Source organism: Pezoporus occidentalis, unplaced genomic scaffold (genome assembly GCF_034315485.1).
Source record: "Pezoporus occidentalis ecotype Australia unplaced genomic scaffold, CSIRO_AGI_Poc_V1 ctg68, whole genome shotgun sequence".
In the NCBI taxonomy this organism is placed as follows: domain Eukaryota; kingdom Metazoa; phylum Chordata; class Aves; order Psittaciformes; family Psittacidae; genus Pezoporus; species Pezoporus occidentalis.
In genome coordinates, this window is record NW_026916030.1 from 2,555,706 (window position 1) to 2,577,337 (window position 21,632).

The 21,632-nt window shown below is 42.3% G+C and overlaps 1 protein-coding gene across 10 annotated transcripts in view; it reads left to right on the plus strand.

The window, feature by feature from the left end:
• Nucleotides 1-21,632, plus strand: part of CRB2 (crumbs cell polarity complex component 2) — a 66,841-nt gene that overhangs the window by 12,244 nt on the left and 32,965 nt on the right. For 3 of the 10 annotated variants that reach the window (XM_062640999.1, XM_062641001.1, XM_062641008.1), the window contains exon 1: nt 14,396-14,640. The exons of 3 other annotated variants lie outside the window; for them this stretch is intronic. In XM_062640999.1, the coding sequence (XP_062496983.1) occupies nt 14,568-14,640 (73 nt within the window). In that variant the 5' untranslated portion in view covers nt 14,396-14,567. Of the gene's footprint in view, nt 1-13,992; nt 14,142-14,395; nt 14,641-15,543; nt 15,567-20,682; nt 20,706-21,632 lie in introns of those variants that run through there. 4 more of the 10 variants (XM_062641000.1, XM_062641009.1, XM_062641006.1 and 1 more) reach the window with 4 other exon arrangements.

Sequence of the window (21,632 nt, forward strand, 5' to 3'; positions counted from 1 at the left end):
AGAGAATAAGCATGCATGATGCATTCTTGGGAACCAGAGATGTAATTATGGTATCTAACCTCTGCCACCAAGTGGCAGTTAGTTTTCACTGCCTATCGTTGCCCCCATCCGGTGGAGGTCTGGCAGCAAAGCGGCACTCCTAATCAGCAGCCAGCGCTGTCCCTGTGCAAGGGAAGGTCATTGTGCCTGCGGGAAAGACAAAAGCACAAATATTCTTTATGCAAAATTAGACCTGGAGTTTCAGAAGTTTTCCCAGCGCAAAACAGACGTCGGCCTGAATGTGTGACTGTAGCTGAAGTTGACAGCTACGTTCTCTGCTTGAAACTTAACTCTGGGGAGCAGTGCTTAGTATTTTGCCCAGTGCAAGGTACAAACCAAATCTAAAGAGCAGGAAGGTGGAAGAATGTTTGTTGATGTCTCTCTATTGAAATGGATAAGGACAGACCAACCTGTAAAACTGTCTTGGAGAATTAATCATTTATCTACTTCCAATTCTCTAAAAAGTCTGTATTTATTTCTATATAATACACAACTATGTGTTTAAAATGAAGAACATAGAAAACAAAAGCAAATGGAAAGAAGAGGGTGGAATTAAGGGTAGAACACTGGAGTTGTTATGCTAATGGATCATTTGTATATGTACACATTCATTATAGATCCACTATAGGTACCAATGGAAGAACTTGCTATGATGGGTAATGTAGGTGTTGTCACCACTGTGTGTGCAGTCCCTAGTGTGACAATGCAAAAAGGTTGACTGTTTCCAAGTTATCTTACAGCTAGATTATATAATGTTGTAAGAGTTGATTCATCCTGTCCCTCACAAAAATGGTGGAGGGGTAAATAGTGCATTAGAGTAGCAAAACCAGTCATACTTTTCAAGAGAACAGTAGAATTACTGATTAGATAATTGCCGTACATCACACAACCACTGGCTGATCTGAAAGACATGGTGTATATTCTGTATTTAAACACTTCACTTTCAATCAGGTCTTACAGGTTTAAAGTACCTCTGTATTATGATATTCTTGAGCAGTATTTGGGCTAAATAAGAGCACAGCAGGATATGGGAGACAGTTTCTGCTCACCAGCATGTAAATCTATTCTTCTGAGGGTGCTACAGGGAATTTCTTAGGCACATGAGACAGCTTCTTGCAGTGAGAATGGGTGTGCAGATTCTCTGGGAATTACAGGATTCCATTAAACTGGAGCAAGCCTGTTGTAGGGCACGTTCATATCTTATGCTCAGTGAGGAAATACTATTACACAATGCTACACAGAATTCCTGTATGCCTTTTGTGCCATACATAATTCAGATGCAATACATAATTAAAGGACTATAAAGCCACGCTTACTTTCATATATTTAAATCACTTGGTGAGGCAGAGACAGTGTTTGCCTTGTCTGTGCTTTTGCTTTGCCTTTTGTTCTAGTTTGTTGGAACAGTGGAGACCACTGTTGGTCTGAGCAATCGGAAGCTATTGAGAGCCACAACCAAAATGCTGATCAGTACCAACTGATGGTCAGGATTAGTGTTATATTAGGAAAAAGTATAAGTATATAACAAAGTCCAAGTAATATCCTTTGGAAGGCACAGCCTTTTCAAAGGGGAAAAGAAAAACCTTAAATTGATTTCCTTTTGAAGCATACAGATCTCACAGTAACAATAAAAACCTCTGTCTTGAATTGTCTAGACTTGTGCACTTCCTAGGAGTAGTATCTGTGTAGCAAATGAGTGTGTGTAGCAGCTGTTTTCTCATACAAGTCTGCAACAAAGACATGAAATAAAAATGAAAAGGCAAAAAAATAGTCTTACATCTTGAACTTTCTCACTGTTCCTTTCTGTTCTGCATTTCCTTAGAGCACTAGTTTGTGGGTAGATCACATGATAGTATTTCCAGTGCTATAGTGTGCTCTGTGTGATAGTGTTTCTTAGGTGCCCTGAGCCTTTGTTTCAAACATTGGATGTGTTTTATATATTTAATCACCACCACGCAGAGTGTTTGGGTACAAGCTATTTAGAGCAACTGTCTGTGCTATTGCAGCCCACTCAGGGCCCTCAGGGAGACCTATGAACAGAAAGATGTCTCAGATTTCTTTGAGCAACTCAGTATTGCCAAATCCTTTGGTTTGTTATGGCTCTTGGGTTATGGGATGGAGATGTATTGGGAAATCTGTCCAGAGAACCTGGTGTTAAAAAAGATCTGTTTAGAGATTCAGGAAAGCATTCTGGAAAATGCTGCTTCTCTGCTCTGAGCAGCAAAACTGTGAAGAAAACCTAGGATCTGTTGAGCATGAGGTAGAAATCCGTATCTGCAACATCCTTCAGAGGAGAATTGAAAACTGAAGTCCTTTTTTGGCAGAAAGAGCCTCTTTAGTTGAACAAGTTACTGTATACAGCAATTTTAATACAGCACCTCCTGGCGAAAGGACTAAACTAAGATCTCCAAACCTTCCTTTTATAAATAAAACTGTGTACCCCTCAGAATCCTTACTGCTCATTTAAGCCTGGCCAGCATGTTTTGTGATGGGGATATTTAGTCTTTGGTAGTCTGCATTAAGCCTTTTCCATTATAAGTTGATAGCATTTAATTCCTTCCACTTATGGGATGTTTTCTCTTCTGTGCTTCCTTCCCTCTCCACACACATTTGTGAGTGGAAACAACCAACCAGAAGCATTACTCTGTCACTTGATACCTCTCAAGAGCTCCATTACTCAGAATTTGCATGAATACTCCTGTAAACAGCATCATCCCAGGGTTGCTTCCAACACCAAATCATCACTCTGATGTTACACCGTGTGCAGTCGTCAGCCTGTCCTGTTCCATGACCTGCCTTCCTTTATGGTGTGGATCACCAGTCTCTGAGGTTCAAAACCCCTGCATATCCCAACCTGTAGTAATTGAGGCATTTTTCTGACAGGTCATTGCAAACAGAATTTCACTGTGATAATCTCCTGCAGAGGGACTCTCACTTTATTCCTGTTTTTCTTTTTCACACTGCTTATGACACCTCCATCTGTTTGCTGTTCTGTGCTTGAATCGTTGCTGTGAAAAATAAAATGCTACCACATCTCTTCTTCTTTCTAAAGACAGAACAGATGATACAAAAGTTCCCTCAAAGCTTGCATCATCTAGTGTTTTTAACTCATTGGGCAGATCTTACTCAGGACTTACTCCCTTTCTCCAAAGATCTTCTGACCTTTGGCAGTCTCAGGGTCATCACAATCTGTTGAAATGAAGCGCAGTATATTCCTCGCAGCTTGCTCTCTGTGGGCCTGAACCAAAGCTACTGTAATTGCTGGCTGTCTTTAATTACTTCACTGGGCTTTTGAGTCAGATGGGAAGTGTGGAAGACGCATAGTAATTACCAATCTCTCTGGCTTCCTCTGGCACTTTGACTGCTACTGGTTGTCCCATGAATACCTCAGTACTTGTTACTTTTCTTTTAATCTTCCCCTTTTAGTATCTCTGCTTTATGTTCCACAAGCTAAAGCTGCAAGAACCTTTTTGTGATTTCTGTGCAGTCCAACCCTTTCCCTTGCTCGCCACAGAAACTCTGTTTCCACTGGGCTCCTTGCAGAATAGGAGCACAGGAAATCGTGGCTGGGCTTGAAACTTCAGGGCCTTCTAGGTGCTGAAATTTACAGGTTTCTGCACTCTGAAAGGAGGAACTGGCTTGGCCTCCTCACACGCACAAATAAATTGTGCATCTGACTCTATGGAGTTCCAAATCTGCTTTTGACTGTGTTCTTTTTCATTCATTCCCACTTCCTTCTTTCCTTTCACCCCCCATCACTACTGGGAGCTGAGGAAGAAGAGTGCCACGCTTCTGTGGTTAATCTTTAGTGACTGAAAGTTGGGGATGACTCTTAAGTACTATTTTCTTTTGAACTGGGATGAATTCATTTGCTTCTCTGCTCTCTCACTGTCGTTCTCCGTTAACTGATACTCAAATGTTATGATACCCACAGTGTATAATGCAGTAAAGGCCTGGAACTGGGAAGATGTGCAATCTGACAAGGAAGTATAAGCCTCCCTGTGTGCTGCCATACTTCAGCCCCTACCTCTGCTTTGAGAACAGTTGTCCTGTAGAGAAAATGCCCCGGCTGAGTGTTTCTCTTCTGTCATCTGGTTATTTTTCTCTTAAATGTTTGTTTTACTTTTACTTTTCCTGTTTGTTTTAAATAAGATCCCTTGCAGAGGAAAGCTGCAGTATTCAGAGACTGAGGAATGTACAGAAAAAGCCCTCTCTCTATCCATGAATTTGTACTGCCTTTTCCTGTGTCTCAGTTCTTCAGCAGCAGGGACTGAGCTTAATGATTCTGCACTGATGGAGAATTTTGTGTGTGTTTTCCAAAGAGAATCCTTAAAGAGTCTAATGTGGATTGTGGAATATTTTACTTTTCATGTAGCTGCATGTAATTGTTCTTGAGCTGCCTTTTTACCGAAGTAATTCACATTAGTTTAAGCACTTGCAATTGCTCAGTTAATATTCTTGATCATGTTAACAACATCTGTTGTGGGAGTAACTGCATTTGCAGTTACACGTGCAGAGCAGAGGGGGAGTACAGTGGCATGGAGCTGTGCTGATGAGTAACTGGGTAGCAGCAGTAACCTCTTAACCCTGCGGGAATGCAACCACAACAGCATACCTAATCACCTACTCATCCATGGGAGTTTGTGTGACATCAGTGAAGGTTCTGTTATGTTTACCCTGGAGTAGTCTACATCATCCTCCTTAGCACTTTAGATTGCAAAAAATTGTAAGCTTTTCTTGTCATAATTGCTTTTGTACCTTAGTAAGTGTGACTCTCTGTGCCAGTGTACACAATGACTGTTGTACTCTACATTATCTGTGGGGTTTTGTTTGGTTTTCAGGATACGTATGTATTTTCTTCTGCAGATGATGGTGGGATAGTGGTCAGATGGTGGGATAAAGGTCATTTAGGGCTGAGTCAATATATGTTTTTAAATAAATTGCCAATCTCCTATGTTAGTCCTGAAGTAGGATCTACTGGAAAGGCACTGCCTTAGGAAAGGAGGTGCTGTGTTTTCCATCTGTATTGCCTTGGAAGGAGTACATTGCTATAGAGCAGCATAATTCAGAGCATTATATGAAAAGTGTAATGGTCAGAGGAGACACAATAACAGCTCCATCAAATATTGATAAAGTAGGATTATTAATTAGAGCAGGGGTGTAGGATTAAAACGTCCCTTGAGTTTCATTCCCCATTTGATGTGAGAGTGTGGTTTTGTGGTCAGAGAGTAGGAAGCTCAGGACAACTGGAATCTTATCTCTTCGCTGTGTTTTCTTAATGTCCTTAGTGGTTCAGAGGATATATAATACTATTGACCAGAGTTCGTAGAACTATGATATGCTGCTATGGTGTCTGAGAGTGAATTTTACAAGGATCTTTCTGTTAGTGTAGTTTAGTCTGATTTGTAGCTCATAAAAGAGAAACCCACCTCTGAACAAGCTGATAATTTGCAGCCTTGTTGTTCTGGAGTCTTATCCACCTTCAAGGAGATCGTGACAGCACTGGATCAGTACTGGAGCAGAGTGTATGCCATGGGACCGCTGGCCATCTAGTGCAGAGTGGAGGATAACATTTTGCTTTTGATGGTGGATATAGTGCTGAACTAAATAGATGTCAAAGCAAAGAGAATGAATTGAATTTCCCAATTACACAGCCTTTGTTTAAAAAGGAGTTTTCAAATGTCTCACACTTGAAAAAGACACTGCAGGTTAGGATGAGATTTCCTTTTAGAACAAAGACCTAATCTGCATTACTAATAACAGTTGAGGTCATTAAAATAGAAAGAATTTCCATTTGAATTTCTTTTGAACAGTGTCTGAATTCTCTGCGTCACTGGGGTATTAGCTCTTCTTTTCCCACAGTTCTGATCCACCAGAACAGTGCAGTAAGGATTTGTTTTCCTCTAAGTTCTTTCTGATTCTTCTACCTAGAAGTGTTTCAGACCTGTTATAATTATACAAGTTCTGTAAATTAATTCTTCCATTCTTATGCACAAAGTGTGCATTCTTGGCATCCCTCACTGTATGTCTGTTTATGCAGGAGCATTTTGACATTCCCTGTGTGCCCAAAGGCTTTTTTAACTGATAAAACTCCTCAGTCTAAAGCATCTTCTCTTTTTCTCTGTTTCCCCCTTCTCCCTGAAGTGTTTCCCTGCTCTCTCTAGAGCCATTAGATGTTCTAACTATGCACTTCAGGAGATCAATATGCTTTTGGTATTCAGAGGCATTATCATTCTGAGGCTGTGTGACTAGTACTTATTCATCCTATTAACATCTGCTCAGAATTCCCAACATCCCACCATAGCTAACAGAGAATGACCGTTTTGTCCTTGGTCAGGCTCTGTGGATCAGATGCCTGACACCTGGCTTATTGTTGGACAGATTCCATTTCACTCTTTACTTTGTTTTGGCTTTATTTCACCCCTGAAGCTCAGTTTCAGCTGAAGATGGATGGATGAATTGGGAAGCATTGGCTCCAGTGCTGCTGTGGCAACTCGTTTGTGTTACTGCCCAAGTATGTTATTTGGTTCCTAAATTGTAGGAACCTGTTCTGACCTAACAGTGAGATCCTATCGGCCCACAAGGATGTGCTTGTAATTGAAGTACCACTGCTGTGAAGAAGTAGAAAAAAGCAAGAGTCCACTGGGCAGAATCAGCACATCACTATCCTTACTGGCTAGTTTGGTGGAGGATTATGAGCTTTAAAGTTAAGGAGAGAGGTTGAACTGTGGCTTTGACGTCAGAGTTCACTGCGGTGGGTATTTGGTGGAATACAAAGTACAAGCTTTATGATTATAACAGAAATTGCTAATAGGGTTAAGTTACTGAGGGAAAATAAACAAATTTGGAGTTAAGTATGTATCATAGAATCATAGAATAGTTAGGGTTGGAAAGGACCGTAAGATCGTCAAGTTCCAATCCCCCTAACATGGGCAGGGACACCTCACACTAAACCATGTCACCCAAGGCTTCGTCCAACCTGGTCTTGAGCACTGCCAGGGATGGAGCATTCACAACCTCCCTGGGCAACCCATTCCAGTGCCTCACCACCCTAACAGGAAAGAATTTCCTCCTTATATCCAATCTAAACTTCCCCTGTTTAAGTTTTAACCCATTACCCCTTGTCCTATCACTACAGTCCCTAATGAAGAGTCCCTCCCCAGCATCCCTATAGGCCCCCTTCAGATACTGAAAGGCTGCTATGAGGTCTCCACACAGCCTTCTCCTCTCCAGGCTGAGCAGCCCCAGTGTTGAAGTTAATAGCCAGGAGTGGATTCACTATTTTAATCTCATGTCTGAAGGCCATAAACTCTTAACCGAATGGAAAGAAACTGTTTCAAGGTAGACAGCCAATCTGTTGACACTCCTGGCTTTCTCCTGTGAATTTTTATTGCTTCTTTTTACTCACCCATGTACTCCTGAAAGTTGGTTATTGTAGTAAGAGGTGCTGGGTCATTCACATGGAGTGTGCACTCTTGAAGGCTACTGGGGGTTAACTCTGACTAACAAAAATCATTTTCATAGTTGGGCTTCTTGATTATAAATCAAGATTATAGACTGTTTTAATTCATCACGCTATAAAAGCTTCATTTTTCTCTTCTCAGAAGCCATTGAGTAAATTTTGTTTCAGACATATTGAATGAACTTCCTCTCAGGTACACTCAGAACACCAGTTAGCAGAGCTAAAGATTCAAATGCTTGTGTTGCAGATCAATGTCACCTTCTGCAGACACTCAGCAGAAGCTTGGTTTGCCTGCTGTTGCAAGACATGAAGTAGAAAATGTGCGTGAACCATGCTCCCTAAGAGAAGTGGAACAAACTAGAGCTTCCCTCAGGGCAGGGAGAAGTGCTTAAGCCCTAAAAACCTCTTCTTACCCTTATCTCTGGTCCAGCTATGCACTTAGGGATGAGGGATTTGGCCTGATTGAAGTCTTTAAGGATCATGGTTAAGATGGGCATGTCTTTGGAGTTTATTTTTTACCATGTCTTTGAAATAAAATTTGATTTGACATTACTGGTACCTTAAGACCTGTAACTGATCACTCATAAGCCTTCACTATTTTGAAGTTGGGAAAATGCTTAATATATTGGTACAATGCACCTGTGGTATTTATCAAAACTGATGTTGAGCTGTCTTTGGAAGGGAATGTCTATTTCCATAACATCTAATTGTGTAGGTCTCTAGTCCTTGATTTTAGTTTGCAGTTATGCAACAGTACTACTAGAAAATGAGAGCACGAACTAGGTATGGAATTGTCTCTCAGCTCAGATTGTTCTGATCTGACATTAGTGTTGCCAGAGGAGTAGTAATGTGGCTGATCATAATCAAAACCTTCCTATGCCAGAAGGAAACAGTCAGGGGTAGAAGTATATATACTTATTAAGTTGAATTTGCTGATTTACATGATAATTCCTTTGAGGAGACTACACAGGTCTGGAAGAACTGTTGCCAGTGTGGTGACAAGTTAATTATTCAAGTTCTAATTATGAAACAAATTCAGTGTTATTGACACTGGGATGAACCACCATTTGCAGACCATGACAAGAAGCTTGAATGCTGTCAGCAATTATGTACAGATCTGTATTTGTCATTCTTAAAAGGTTTGTTAATCTGACAAATGGATGGCTGTGGAAACACCAGGGTTTAGTATCTTGGTAAAATGAAATGTCTGCCCACAGGCCAGTGAGTGCTGCAGTAATCCTGGCAAGGCTGCCAGACCCTCTTAGCCAAGTGATAGCAGATCCAGCAAGTTTTGCACACCCAGTTCAGGTAAGGCCATTACTCTGGGACATCTGTGAAGAAACAGTTGACTCCTGTGGGAGCTCAAGTCCATGAAATAATCTTACAACAGAAGTTAACTTCAGAGGTGTTTGCTGCTCTGGTCGCTGCAGCACAGTCCGTGGTTATGCTGATCCTGGTGTGAAACACGGCCTATAAAGTCACAAGTGTGTGAGGTACTGAAAATAGATACACAATACCCCTGCTTTTGAGTCAGGAAAAGGAGCATGGGGCTGTTCCTCTGCCTTTGTCCCTTACCTTTGTATTGACAGATCTGTCTGTTTAGTTACCTGGATTAGATTTAGAGGTAGTAGGAGTGTTTCTTGAATGGAGTGTTCATTGAGGTGCAAATACACAAAAGCAAACCCTACATCTTTGGCTTCTTGGGGAAAATTACTCATCCTCAGCATTTGGCCCATCCATGGTCTATATCCATTTTACTTCTTGCCACCTACTGTGGGAAGAATGGCTAGTTTTTCCCAGAGGCCTCATTACAGAGCAAACTGTATGAGACTGCAGAGATTACATCTGCAAGGAAAACGAGAGCTTGGTGGTTTATGCAGTATTCAAAGGTGTCATTTCCATGGCAGAGATAGATGTCATAGAACATACAGGACTTTGAGTCTAGACTGTTCAGAACACACAGCTGATGTGGTGCACTTGATGTGTTTGTTTTTTCAGGTCCAGCTGGGGGCTTTCCTAAAATTCCCTTTTCCACCCTCCCTGTGTTCGGCCTTCATAGAGAGCAAACTTTTGCATTTCAAGGTTCCTTTCACCCAGGCTCTGCTGCAGGGCATAGCTCCCTTACTTTGGCTCTGATTGTAGGTTCTTTTGGTTCTGGCTGAGCATTAGCTTTTCCCCTGAAGCCTGCTAAGCGCCCTAGGCACCAGCCTGACTCCTGCGGGGTTGCCAGCAATGCAGACATTTGCAACAAACATACGCTAATTCAGAAGGTTGCCTTTCAAAGCTGTTTTTAGGCTGGTAGATCAGAAAGCTGCCCAGCACTGCCCTCCCGTGGCGTGAGAGGCTCTCTCTAAGCAGCGATGGTCGTTGTGAAAAGGGTATTTCTTAACATGTTTCGGTAGAAGGCCCTCTCAATAGTCAACACAACTTCAAACCCCTAAGATCCAGTCGTTGTATTGGACAAATCCTGCTTCCTGCTATAACATTTTACTGCAGAAAATCTTGCCTGAGACCTTTTTTACACTGTTTGCTGCTTCCTGTTAGCTGCTCAACATTCTCATCTTCCCATCTGCCAAAAGAGGCCCAGTGGAAGGGATTCACCTCCACCAAGGCAGCTGTAAGCACTGGAAAGAGGATCAAAGGGACTTAAAGCTGACCTGTGGCACTCCAGCAGAGTCTTGCATAGATCAAAGGGTACATACATGGTTAGAGCCTGACTTCTGGAACTCCCTTTAGAGATAACTTGGCAGAAGTATGGCCCTGTCTTTACTGCAGCCTAGTCAGTGTATGTTGTAAATGGGCTTATATATTGGAGAGGAGACTATAGGTACTGTGTATTTTCGGATATCCTTGTTATGTTTCTTATAATTTGCTCCTTTTGGAATGAGGCATGTAGTAAAGGTGTTTGCACAAGCAGCCAGTGTTGCAAGGCACAGTGGGTGATTTCAGACTTCAGGCAAATCTGCTTCAATTTTTTCCCCTCAAATCCTGACCCTGAACCTCGCGTAGTCTGCAGACAAATACAGGAATCTTCTGAGAAAGTGCTGGTCATGCGTATTAGGAAACGTTCTGCTTAAAATGTCATTTCTCTGTAGAATTGATGTTCTGTTGAGGGGACCTGTTGGTGTCCCAGTTTCTCAGTTAAGGCTGGGTTTCACTGAGGTTTTGTTCACGGTTTGTAGCTGTAAAAGTGACACAAAACATGAATTTGAGCCTTGTTGCTGGTGCATCCCAAGATGCACACAGGTTGCCACGGGATGGCGCCTAATGGCCAGGCTTGCAGGGCTGGGAAGAGATGGGCTCTAAACCTACATGTATGGGATACGTACGCTATGTTCAGTCTTAACCCACGCAGATATTTCCTATTAAATTCTCATAAATAAACTGAATTTGTGCGTATAGAGTGCAATCAGGCTGTGTTGAGACTGGAAATTTTGTGTGATTTTTCCATGTTTTAAGAGCAACTTTAAAGTTTTGACTTGCAGACAAAACTCTTCCTTCACTCTCCTGATGTGTAGATGTTGCAGTATAGTGATCAGTGAGCTGCTTGGCTCAGTCTACAGCGTTCCAGGATGTTTCTGATTGTGTTGGTTTGGCAGCATTGATGATAACGAATTTCTTTTCAACTCTCCAGTTTTCACACAATGGCCTTTGCTTGAGTTTGTGCAGTGCAGAAGGGGCATCTAGTGGCCAGATGGAAAAGTGTGACAGTGCATGCTAAGGGACAGTAGCTTTGGTTATTACAGGAAAGAGCCAATTTCGAGGTGGAGATTGGACCTTGGAGGGCAGTTTGCATTGTTCAATTTGGACAAGCAGATTTGTATTCAGTGATGAATTCCAGAAGTGTAAGGAGGGAAGGTGAGGCTCTCCCCTCTGAGGCAGCTACACTGGATATGACAGGAGATAGGAATGCCTTTATTCTTACTAGCTTCTGTCTGTGATGTTAGCTGTCATATTGCACATCTAAGCTGTAGTATCCAGTCTGTAATATTGGGATTATTTTAATCCCTCTGTGAAGAAAGATCATGAAACTCATGCAAATGTACATTGTTCTTTGAATGGAAAGTGCAGACCGTTTTGCTTAGATTCTTGGCTGTGCAGTTCATTCTGAACTGTTTGTAGAAAAGTGTGTAGGATTGTGTTGTGAAAAGTACACAAAAAGGTATAGAATAAGACAAACGGGTTCTGCTGGTACCCCAGACCTACTTTCTCTCCTTTCTCTTAATCCACCTTGCTTACTGCTGCCCCATTTTCATGGCATGCATTTCCGGCTTGCAGAGTTTCTTACCTACTGGCTGAGAATAGAAGCCTTGCTGTTATGCTGGCTCTAAGTCTCTTGTAATGAGTGTTACCCAAACGAAAGCAGCTGTGTCCTTTGGCTCTAGTTTTAATACTATGGTAAAGAGCAGATTATAGTGACGTTGGACTGCAGTGATGCGGAGGTAGCACAAACCAAGGCCAGCTTGGGGAAGGCTTTAGCAAGGATGACTAAGGACTTGGAGCTTATGCTTTAGATAACAAATCCACCCAGTTGTGCTCCTTCTTTGGAAATGTAGTCAAGCCTAACAAATCAGGCCCTGTACAGAGTTGTGATAGGGTCCTTTAATTGGACTAAGCTGGTTAATACCACGCTAGCTTTTGTATGCCCAAGGATCCAGTATAGAAATGGTCTGACATTTATGCTGGCAAAATCTCAGGAAGTTGCAACCATGAACACTGGAAAATAATTTCTAATATGCTCACAGGTGGACACTGGATTAAGGTACTTTGATTATTATAAGGAAGTTGGATGTCTTGAGTATTTGGGCTTCATTACCTTGGGTTTTGGGCAACACTAAATAAGCCTGAAGTCCTGGCAGACACTCAGATGTGCTGCAGTTAGCAGGGGTTGGAAGGAGCAAGTGAACACTTTTTTCAAGAGGATCATCCCCCGTAACCTGCTGCAGTCCCAGAGCTCACAATCTGTGTGTCCTGGCAGTGATAAGGCATGGGAGTCTCACTGTCTGTGGAAGGTTTTGGCTGAGAACCATATATACCCTATTGTGACAAAAGGATGAAATGCTGCCTTCAGAAAGGTACTGCTGATACCATGTGTGATGTTACTGACATATCAACCATATTATCAGCTCAGTTTCAACGTGTCAATGTTAACTTGACAGAAAGACCAAATGAAGACTCCAGAATAAAACTTGGTCACTAGCACAAGCCACACCACACAGCAGAGCTGTACAAGACCTAAGCCTCTGTGGGAGGATGTCTACTTTCTCATGTGTGGGGATTTGTAGCACTAATTCTGGTTTATGAAAGCTGACCATGTCCTTCAGGTAGACACATGAGCTCCAAACTACTGTGTGTAGGTTTATTACCCAAGAGTTGTGAGGTATTGCACAAGTCAACTTACAGAAGGGGCTGAATTCAGTAGGGGAAGAATGGTGGCTTCTTGCAGTATAAATTGTGCAGTGGATTTGTGTGTATTTGCTTTGATTTGGAAAAGGTGAGGTGTTGTGAGGATAATTCATGCAGGTGAGGCATTCTGAGCAGAAAGATTCTGCATGTGTCAGTGTTTGGTGACATCCCCTGACAGCAAAAGAGAGTCTGAGGAGAGAGAAATGAGTTCCAGATGGTTGTGGTAACTGGCAAGAAACTAATGCTGAGGCTGATCTTGAGAAAACAGACTGAAGACACCAGAGATGAAAGTGGGGGCAGGGTGGTCCAGATAAGGTTGATAACACATGATCTTTGGAGCATTCCAAGGCAGGATGGTGAGATGAACCATTTGTTCCTGAATTGCAGTGTTTTGGTGGTGAGTTCTGTCATTGGTGACTGTTCTCCTTTCTGCACTGAAGGTAAAACCAAAGGCAGTAAATACCTATTTCCCTGCACATGGCCCAGCAGCCTCTGTCTGCTCTGCAAGGATGCTGAGATAACACAAATTACTCATTGTAGGATTGCTGTTGTTTTCATCATGTGCAACTTAGGTCTGCCTGCGCCAGTGCCTTGCTATGCTGCATATTTCTTGCTTAAACTTGGAATTTGTATGGCGTCTTACCTGTCTTCTATCTTTAGTTGTCAGTGGAAGGGTGAGGCAATGCACGTAATTCTTATTATGGTTAATTTAATCCAATTGTGATGTGGATTTAGAGGTGCTTAGTAGGTCACAGCAGAGTGTGGGCTCTGTCTTTTTCCAGTTACTCTCATAAAACAATAGACACTGATATTTTTTTCCCACTTCTAAAGCTAAGCATGTGCATCTAAAGATGGTGATGTGATTCGGTGCTTGTGTAATGCAGACACTTCTGTTGTTGAGCTCTATAACTGTTCCTTAGTTGGGAAAAGGATTCGTGTATGTTTTGTGGGTTCATATGTCTTGCAGGTTCACCCATCCCATGATGCATGGGAGACAGCAGTAAAGACAAATGTGGGCTAACTATGCAATTGGGATTAACAGTGTGCTTTTGTCTTTTGTCTTATTTTCTCTTGGAACAAAGCAGCCTTGATCAGAAAATTGTGACTGATCCTCATCTGGAGTTCGCTTATAAATATGAGCTGATACAGAAGCCTGCATCTTAGAAATGCCCCCAGCCACCTCAGCCCCCAAGCCAGTTCTGAGCTCCTGTCACAGCCATGGAGGAGACACCAGGTTTGTTTTCTTCGTTATATTGGGGGAGTTAAAAAACCAGAAAGCAGAAAGCAACACCAGGGTCTTTTTTCCTTTTTGCGTGTGCTGTGACTCTCCCAGTTCCTCCCTTTCTTGCTCCCTTTGACAGCCTGTAACTCACCAGCTGCCTAAACCTGTAAATCCTGCTCTCCTTGCCCTGTGCAGTTCAATCCGTGCGATCCAGGCAGCATTTTCTCCTTGTTCCAGGAACACGAGTGAAGCATTGAGAGTGGACGGGGACTCTGTCCACTGTGTTAGTGCTAGTCCCCAGTTCGGCGGAGCATAGAGCCAGTGCCTGTAGTGGGGAGAATTCTCCAGAGTCCGTGATGTGGACAGAGCTGGTATTTGCTAGTTTCCAACTACTGTTTCTCCCCAGAGGTTTGTAGAACAGCCACTCTTAGACTTGTCATGGAATTAAGGAAAACTACCTCCAGAGCGTACAATGCTGCTCTCCTGCTGCCACTTTTCCTCGTATTTTGGGGTAAGTTTTTTGTCTTCTGTGCCTGATTCTTACCCAGCCACTATGCAGTAACTTTGGATCAAATCTGTGACCTGCAGCTGAACAGAATGTCACTCTCACAGTGAGCTTTGGTGCCTGAAAACTTCTTGTCCGGCAGATAAACAGGCATTTCATTCCAGATATGTTTTTCCTTCTATTTACTTCTTATTTTCTTTCATCTTTCTCCTTGTGCACATGTATATATGCATTTATTCACAAGAGCTGAAAGTGTGTGCACTTTCATGTGGTGAAGTATTCAGCTGTTATAGTAACCTCTTTCTCCATGTAAAAGTTCTGAATTTTATGGTTGTGCCCATAAAGAAGAAACACAGAGCTTTATTTCCATTCTATGTGCTATAGAAATACATCTAAGCAAAAGAGGAGTGTACCTAGGGGAGTATATTAATATGCTGAAGTGCCAGATACCTCTGGTACAAAATGTGGAGGAAGAAGAGAGTACATGAGTATTCTCAGTTACAAATTTTGAAGCAAGCAGATCCATCCTGAAGTGCACTGATGGAGGGTTGATTTTGGTGTTTTGCACATTGGAACTTATTTTATAGCCAAGTAATATACTTGAGTATACTGGGATTCTCCAAGTTCACATGAACATGTCTTTAGGCTCCAAAAATCACCCTTGTATACAATTTCTTATGCTCTGAAAAATAGAGTTCTCTGTTTCTTCTGTGATGGTGCCTGAAGATGGGGCCTAGACATCTGTTTTAGTCGTCTAGGGATTATATGGTCATGTCAGAACATGTCCAGCCTTTTACTGGAAAGTGTGATTGTGATTGAACTAGCCTCCTTATCCTCTCCTTGGCACTGCCAGGCCAGTATCTGTGTGTAATACTCCTGCTTGGTTCCCGCTGAGCTGGGACAGGAGTGATCACTGACATGAAGGAGTGGAGGTAAAATACAGAGAACATGGGGGAAATACAGCAAAAGTCCTTTTCTCTGCCAGTACCTGCTGAACACTGCAGCTGGCATTCTCTTGCATCAGTAGCTGATGTTTATGTACTTCCTGAGTAGTTGGAGAAAGTTTTCAGCTTTTCCCTTGGCTCCCCAACGGTTTATATTTCTTTTTTTCTTTCCCCCTTCTGAAGCCTCCCTAAATCTCCTTTGCTCTGATCACCTCGGACTATGAATATGAAAGTCAAAATATGGTTAGATTTTTGTCTGCTCCCCCCCCCCCCATCTCTTTGTACCAGTTCCTTTGTCTGGTGCATTCACTCCAAGCGCCTGGAATTCCTCTGGCTATGGGGAAGCAGCAGGACTGTCTTTTGTATCTAGTAACCATAGCTACTGGTTTGGAGTGTGAAGCAATTATGGTGGCTTTGTGTTGTGCTGAAGGAAGGCCCATTGCATACACAGTATTGTTCAGGAGGTGGCTGCCAGGGAGCTGGCATGTTTCTGAGGGTTTGTGCTGTTTGACCATTGCACTGGTAGCTTTTTACTGGGGTAGTGAGAGCATTGTTTCCTTTTGGAGTGCAGGTGGATGACACATCTCGATAGAGCCCAGCAAAGCTCAAGGGAAGGGGTAATCTCCATAGGCTTTCTACCTGCTCCTATTTTGCAAGGGGAATTTTGCCAGATTTTAACTGTAGAGAATGGTAATATTTATGGAGCATTTGCAGACTTTTAAGGCCATAAAAAATGACTTTTCTTGCCCTTATGTGGTACATACTACTTTTTTTTAATGTCTAATTGAGTCTAAGTGTCAGTGAGGCACAGAGTGGTCAAGTTACCTCTCCCGATTCTCCAGATGGGCTGTTGCAAGCTGTAACCCTGAGGCCCCCCTACAGCCAGCTCCTCACTGCCTCCACTTGTTTGACATAAACTCCAGAGGGACAGTGGTGCAGACTCTGCATGTGACTCCAGTTTTACTGTCTGGAATAGGCTGAGAGCTGTTCTGCCCAACTTGTGCTCTAAAGGAGATTCTGGAGGGCAGAATGAGTGTCTACTCATTTCTGTTCCCACAACTCCAGCTGACAAGGAGCAGAGTAATTCACATACCTTTGGCCTGGAGAATGCTTTGGACACCTATTAAGAAGAGGATATGTGCAAACAGACCTGTTTTCTGGCAGTTCACTATCTGCTCTAATTCAGCTCTTGAGATTAGCTCGGACACAGGGACAGTTTAAATCTCCCTTGCTTCAAAAGGTGGAAGCAAAGACATACAATCTTTTCAGCTGTTTTGTTTGGTGCTCAGTGTATTTAAATAAGAATTGGAAATTAAAGCTTATGACTCAATCTGGTTAACTGAATACACAGGAAACCCCCTGTCTCAGTGTTTGATCTGTGGAAATGGCTGAGAGATCAGAGAATGTGTAAACCATGAAGGTCAGCTTGGAGAAGTGTTTATTAAAGGGAAAATACTGGGTGTTATAAGCACAGAAGATCAAAGGGTCACTGTGGCAATATATGCAGTGCTGTCATAAAATGTGGATTTATAGCTCCTGTCCTTCTCCTAGTTCTATAAGCAATATAATAGGAGTTACATCTTTAAATCTGAATTAAAATATTGAACAGGTAATGGAAACAAGCTGTCTGGCTACTTGTTCTGTGTTGAGTAAGTTTAATTCCCTGAAGTGGTATTTCTGATTAATGCTGGTAATACCTCTGGCCATCATATTGGCACTGCTCAATGCTGTGGATCGCTGCCCACCGTTTGGCACCATCTGGCAATTCACTGGGCAAGCTGGGTGGGAGAGAGCCAGGAATCACATTCTGCCTCTTTGAAGGGGGGACAAATACTCTGCATATTTCACAAGGGGAAATGGAGCTACATCTGCTTGTGCCCATGTTAATGAAAGTCTAGTGGTCTGGGCCTTTATAAAGTCTTTATAAATAATTTACACAGTAGACAGTACATATCTCTGGCATGAAAATCTTCCGTCACACCAAAACTGGAACATGCAAATGTTGTGGTGTGGGGCTTGTTGCTCTCCAGTAACGAAGAAAAACAATGTCAGAAGTAAGCTGGGAAATGATGAACACTCTATCCATCTAAAACACTAGACAGGAAAAGCTGCAGTCTGAGCTGTGTGCAAGGACGTCACTAGAGTTTTAAATTAGTATCCAGACTGGTAGTGAGCAAGATACAGGGTTTGTGTGATTAAGAACTTGACTCTGGGCCCCAGAATCTTGAGGGGAATTGAATATACCTGATCCTAATGGTGACATTACCTGAGCATGAGACAGGGAAATTCAAACAAAGCTGATGGGAAGTGGCTGTGGGGAGAGGGAGCAGCTGGTAGGTGGGAGCAAGTTACTTCAACAGAGCTTGGCTGGCAGAGGTGGTTAAGCTGCTGCAGCTCCAGGGCTTAGTAGTTGTGATCTAACACTGGTATTTTGGAAAGCTTCTCATACCCACGTCCCATTTTCTCATGTTGAATAGAGAAGCCCACTGTTAAAAGAACTATCAAAAGATGCCCATTACCGTGTAAGAGGACAAGGAATACATGTTATGGAATATTTTAGGCTAGGTGAAAAACCAGTGCCAATTATTAATGTCATGAGCTTGTCAGTAGCCTCAGAATTTCCTGTTTTCTGCTGCTGGTATTACTGGAGTAGGTGGGAAGAAAGGATTTAATCTCTCCATGTCAATAAGGAAATTGGGCTTGTAAATTCTTAGGATGTGTAAAGCCACCTAAAAAGGCCCTGTATGCTCCCTGAACAAGGACACTGAAGGTACTTCCTAAAGGATTCAGTTTTATTCAGCCATTACTTTCCGAAGTTAGCAAGGATGGAGAAGAGAGGGGTACCAACATGAAAGCCCCTTTTAGGCCTGTCCAGTTTTCCTTCCTAATGTGTGGTTCCTGGGAACAGGCCATGGTGTGTACCCTTTTGCTAATCCTTTACGCTGACCAGAGTAGGGAAAGATCAGCAGAGGTCAGCAGGGATTTACTAATATAAGCACATGCCTTCCTGTTGTCATGGAGACATAACTCTTTCCATTCCTTTATTCGAGTTTAGTAGCTGTGAAACTCTGATAGTTGAGGTGAAGGGGTTCCCTTTCTACCCTCAGTATCTTTCTCTAGTGGGAGCTGTGCTGTGGGGATCAGCAGGAGCACAGGGTGGCTGGTAGGGGTTGCATCAGGCTGGGGTTTTAGCAGTCACAGTTGAGGTATTATATTACTCCATTTGAATAACAAATATAATAAAAAAACTCCATCAATCGATTGTTAAAATTTTTCTTCACTATGAAGGAAACAAGGTGATCTCTGGGCTGATAACCCCAATGCAGCCACTTCCTTGTTGGAATTTAAAGTGGCCATTAAGAGCACCTTTATGGTAGTTATCAGTGAGGCACTGGGCATCTCCCACGAGGTCAGGTGTATCCCAGCCTGAGGGCATCCACCCTCCATCCTGGTTTCCCAGGACTTTGAAAAAACAAACTTGTGAAAAGCAAACCCAAAAAAACCAGAAGCCAGTGGATAACACTAAAGCAGCATCTCACAAGTGGTGAAGTAATAAATGACTGAAGCTCCTTGTCTTGTGTATTGTCTTAGTAACTCATCATTGGCCTCTAATAAAACCTTTGGCCAGCATAATGTCAGGATGGAGAGGGGAGGCTGTGAACAAAGTTACTTCAATGCAATTCCTGTTGCGGGGGAAATTCCCACTGAGATTTCACAAGTAGGAGATAATGGAGAACAGACAAAGTTGGGGGGGTTGGATTGGTTTTTAAAAGACGGAAACCTCGCTTCAGCTCTTTGAGACCCTCCCCCTCCCACGCTGCCTTTGTCAATTCCCACAACTCTCTGTCAGTCCAGTGCAGCAGCATCTTGTCCCAGGATACTGAAATAAGAGATCCCTCAGAACCCTGGGACAGAGACAGTGAACTGTTACCAGGGGGATCTCGCGTTGCCCAGCCTCTCATTAATTCCTGTTTTCTCATTAATGGATAGAAAACTTGCTGTTACAACTGCCCTTTGAAAGATCATTTACTAAAGGTGTAAAATCCTTAAAGCAAATCATGAAGGCAAAGCCTGGTAATGCAGCTTGTTTGCCTTAAAGTGATGCAAAAGGTCACAGGCCTCAGCTTTGAGGCAAAATCTCTGTCAGCTACCTTTAAAGTGTAAAACCAGACCTTCCCTGACAGAGTGCAATGAATGCTTTATATGCAACTCTGTGAGCCTTTGAAGTCCCTCCTAATCCACTCCTAAATGCCTGGAACATGTTCTTCAAAGAAACTGGAGTCTTCTCCAGTTTCATTTTAGGGTAGCGTTGCAGGATGGTATGACTGTAACATATTTTATGGTTATTTTTCCACTTACAAACATCACTGATTCATATTCTTCTTATGACCAGTAAAGGAAAAATCCTAGATGTCATTGTTAGTCCTGCAACAACTACTTCTGTGGAAAGCTGTAAACTCTTTTGTCATTCAGTGATTTCTTTGACCTAATTTTCACCATTTTAATGGAACAGCATTGTCTGAATTACCCATTTTCATGATTGGTGTATTGTGCAGGAGGAAAAACTTATTCACTGTGCTTATTAGCATTTGGTGTATTCATGTGCTATTGACAATAATAATCAGTAATCTATCCCAAAATTGAGAGGAATTATTATATACCCTGGGGCTGATGGATGAAAATAACAAAACCAGAGCTAAAAACATCGTATGCGTTCTTTCTCGAGCTAGGTGGTGATCTAAGTCTTTGATACCCTTTTAGTCCACTACGTTCTTCAGACTCTGCATTCAGCTTCCTGGCAGCATCACAGGTGGGACATACTCAGTCTCAATCCTGAAATTCCCCCTTTCTGACATCATTTTGTAACAAATTCTGGTTTGAATTTGTGTCTCATCTGTGGAATTATTTAGCCAGAAGTTTAACACTGCCACTGAATGAATATTAGAGTTATGCTATATTTACACAGTTTTACCCTTGGGAAATACTCCAGTTTGAGCATAGGTGTGCTGTATAAAGGGGACTGTATGATATAATCTTACAGTTAGTGTTATTGCTTCTGTAGCCTCTACTGAAGAGGGCAAATGTGGGTGTTTTTCTGCAAGCTGCAGTTCACAGAATAATTTGAAGGTATTTAGATATTACTTTATTTCTTGTGATTTATGCTGCAGTCTTCTCAGCCTGCTCCATGTGTGCCTTATGAGCAGTGTTACTTCAGGATATTTAGTCAAAAAAGGAATATTTTCCTCCAAAATGAGGTCCTGCTGAATTTACCACTTTAAGATGTAACTAAGGTAACATTTGGTTGTAGAAAGTAGCTAAAACTAACAGAGTAACAATGCAGGAATTGAGCCTTTCTCAGTCCTGTATGTAACCAGTTATTCACCACATATTACAAGTACACGTAACTAGTTAACCACTGGTATTGTTCATGGTCATAGTGAGTTTAGAGGGGATTGGAGTTCTCCCTGTTACTATTCTGCTGTTCTTTGGTAAACCAAGAAGGTCTGGGACTTTCTAGGGAAGCTTTGTGTTTGCTTGTCTTGTATCTGTAGTTCGCCCATGTTGCGTCTGCAAGTTTCTGTGTGACTTTTGGGCCATGTGTTTGTCACCAAATCTTATTGCAATGGCCAGATGTTAATGACGAGTACAGATTATTGAGCACTGCAGTATGATGAACCAAAATAGCAGAGGTACAAAAAGGTATGGCTTGTGTGAAAGAACCTTGGAAAAGACAAGAAATAGCAAAGGGATTTGATGTTTATCTGCAAGAAGCATTTAGACTGTCTGCATAGGGTGGAAGCAGAAAAACATTCGTGTAGCCTTTGAAGTTACTCCAGCCTGTCTACACCAGCAGTGCTTGGTGATTTTTTTGAAAGGTGAGTTTCTTTGCAGATTTCTCTGCAAATCAAAGTCCTTCCAAACATGCAGTGGACTTGGTCTCTGGTTTTTTATCTTGAGCTGTGCTCCTGACCTGAGGAAAGTGCAGCCTGGGGCTGGTTACTCATTAAGTGTACAAAGGCTCCTATCTCCTGCCCAGTAAAGCTCTTCTGTGGA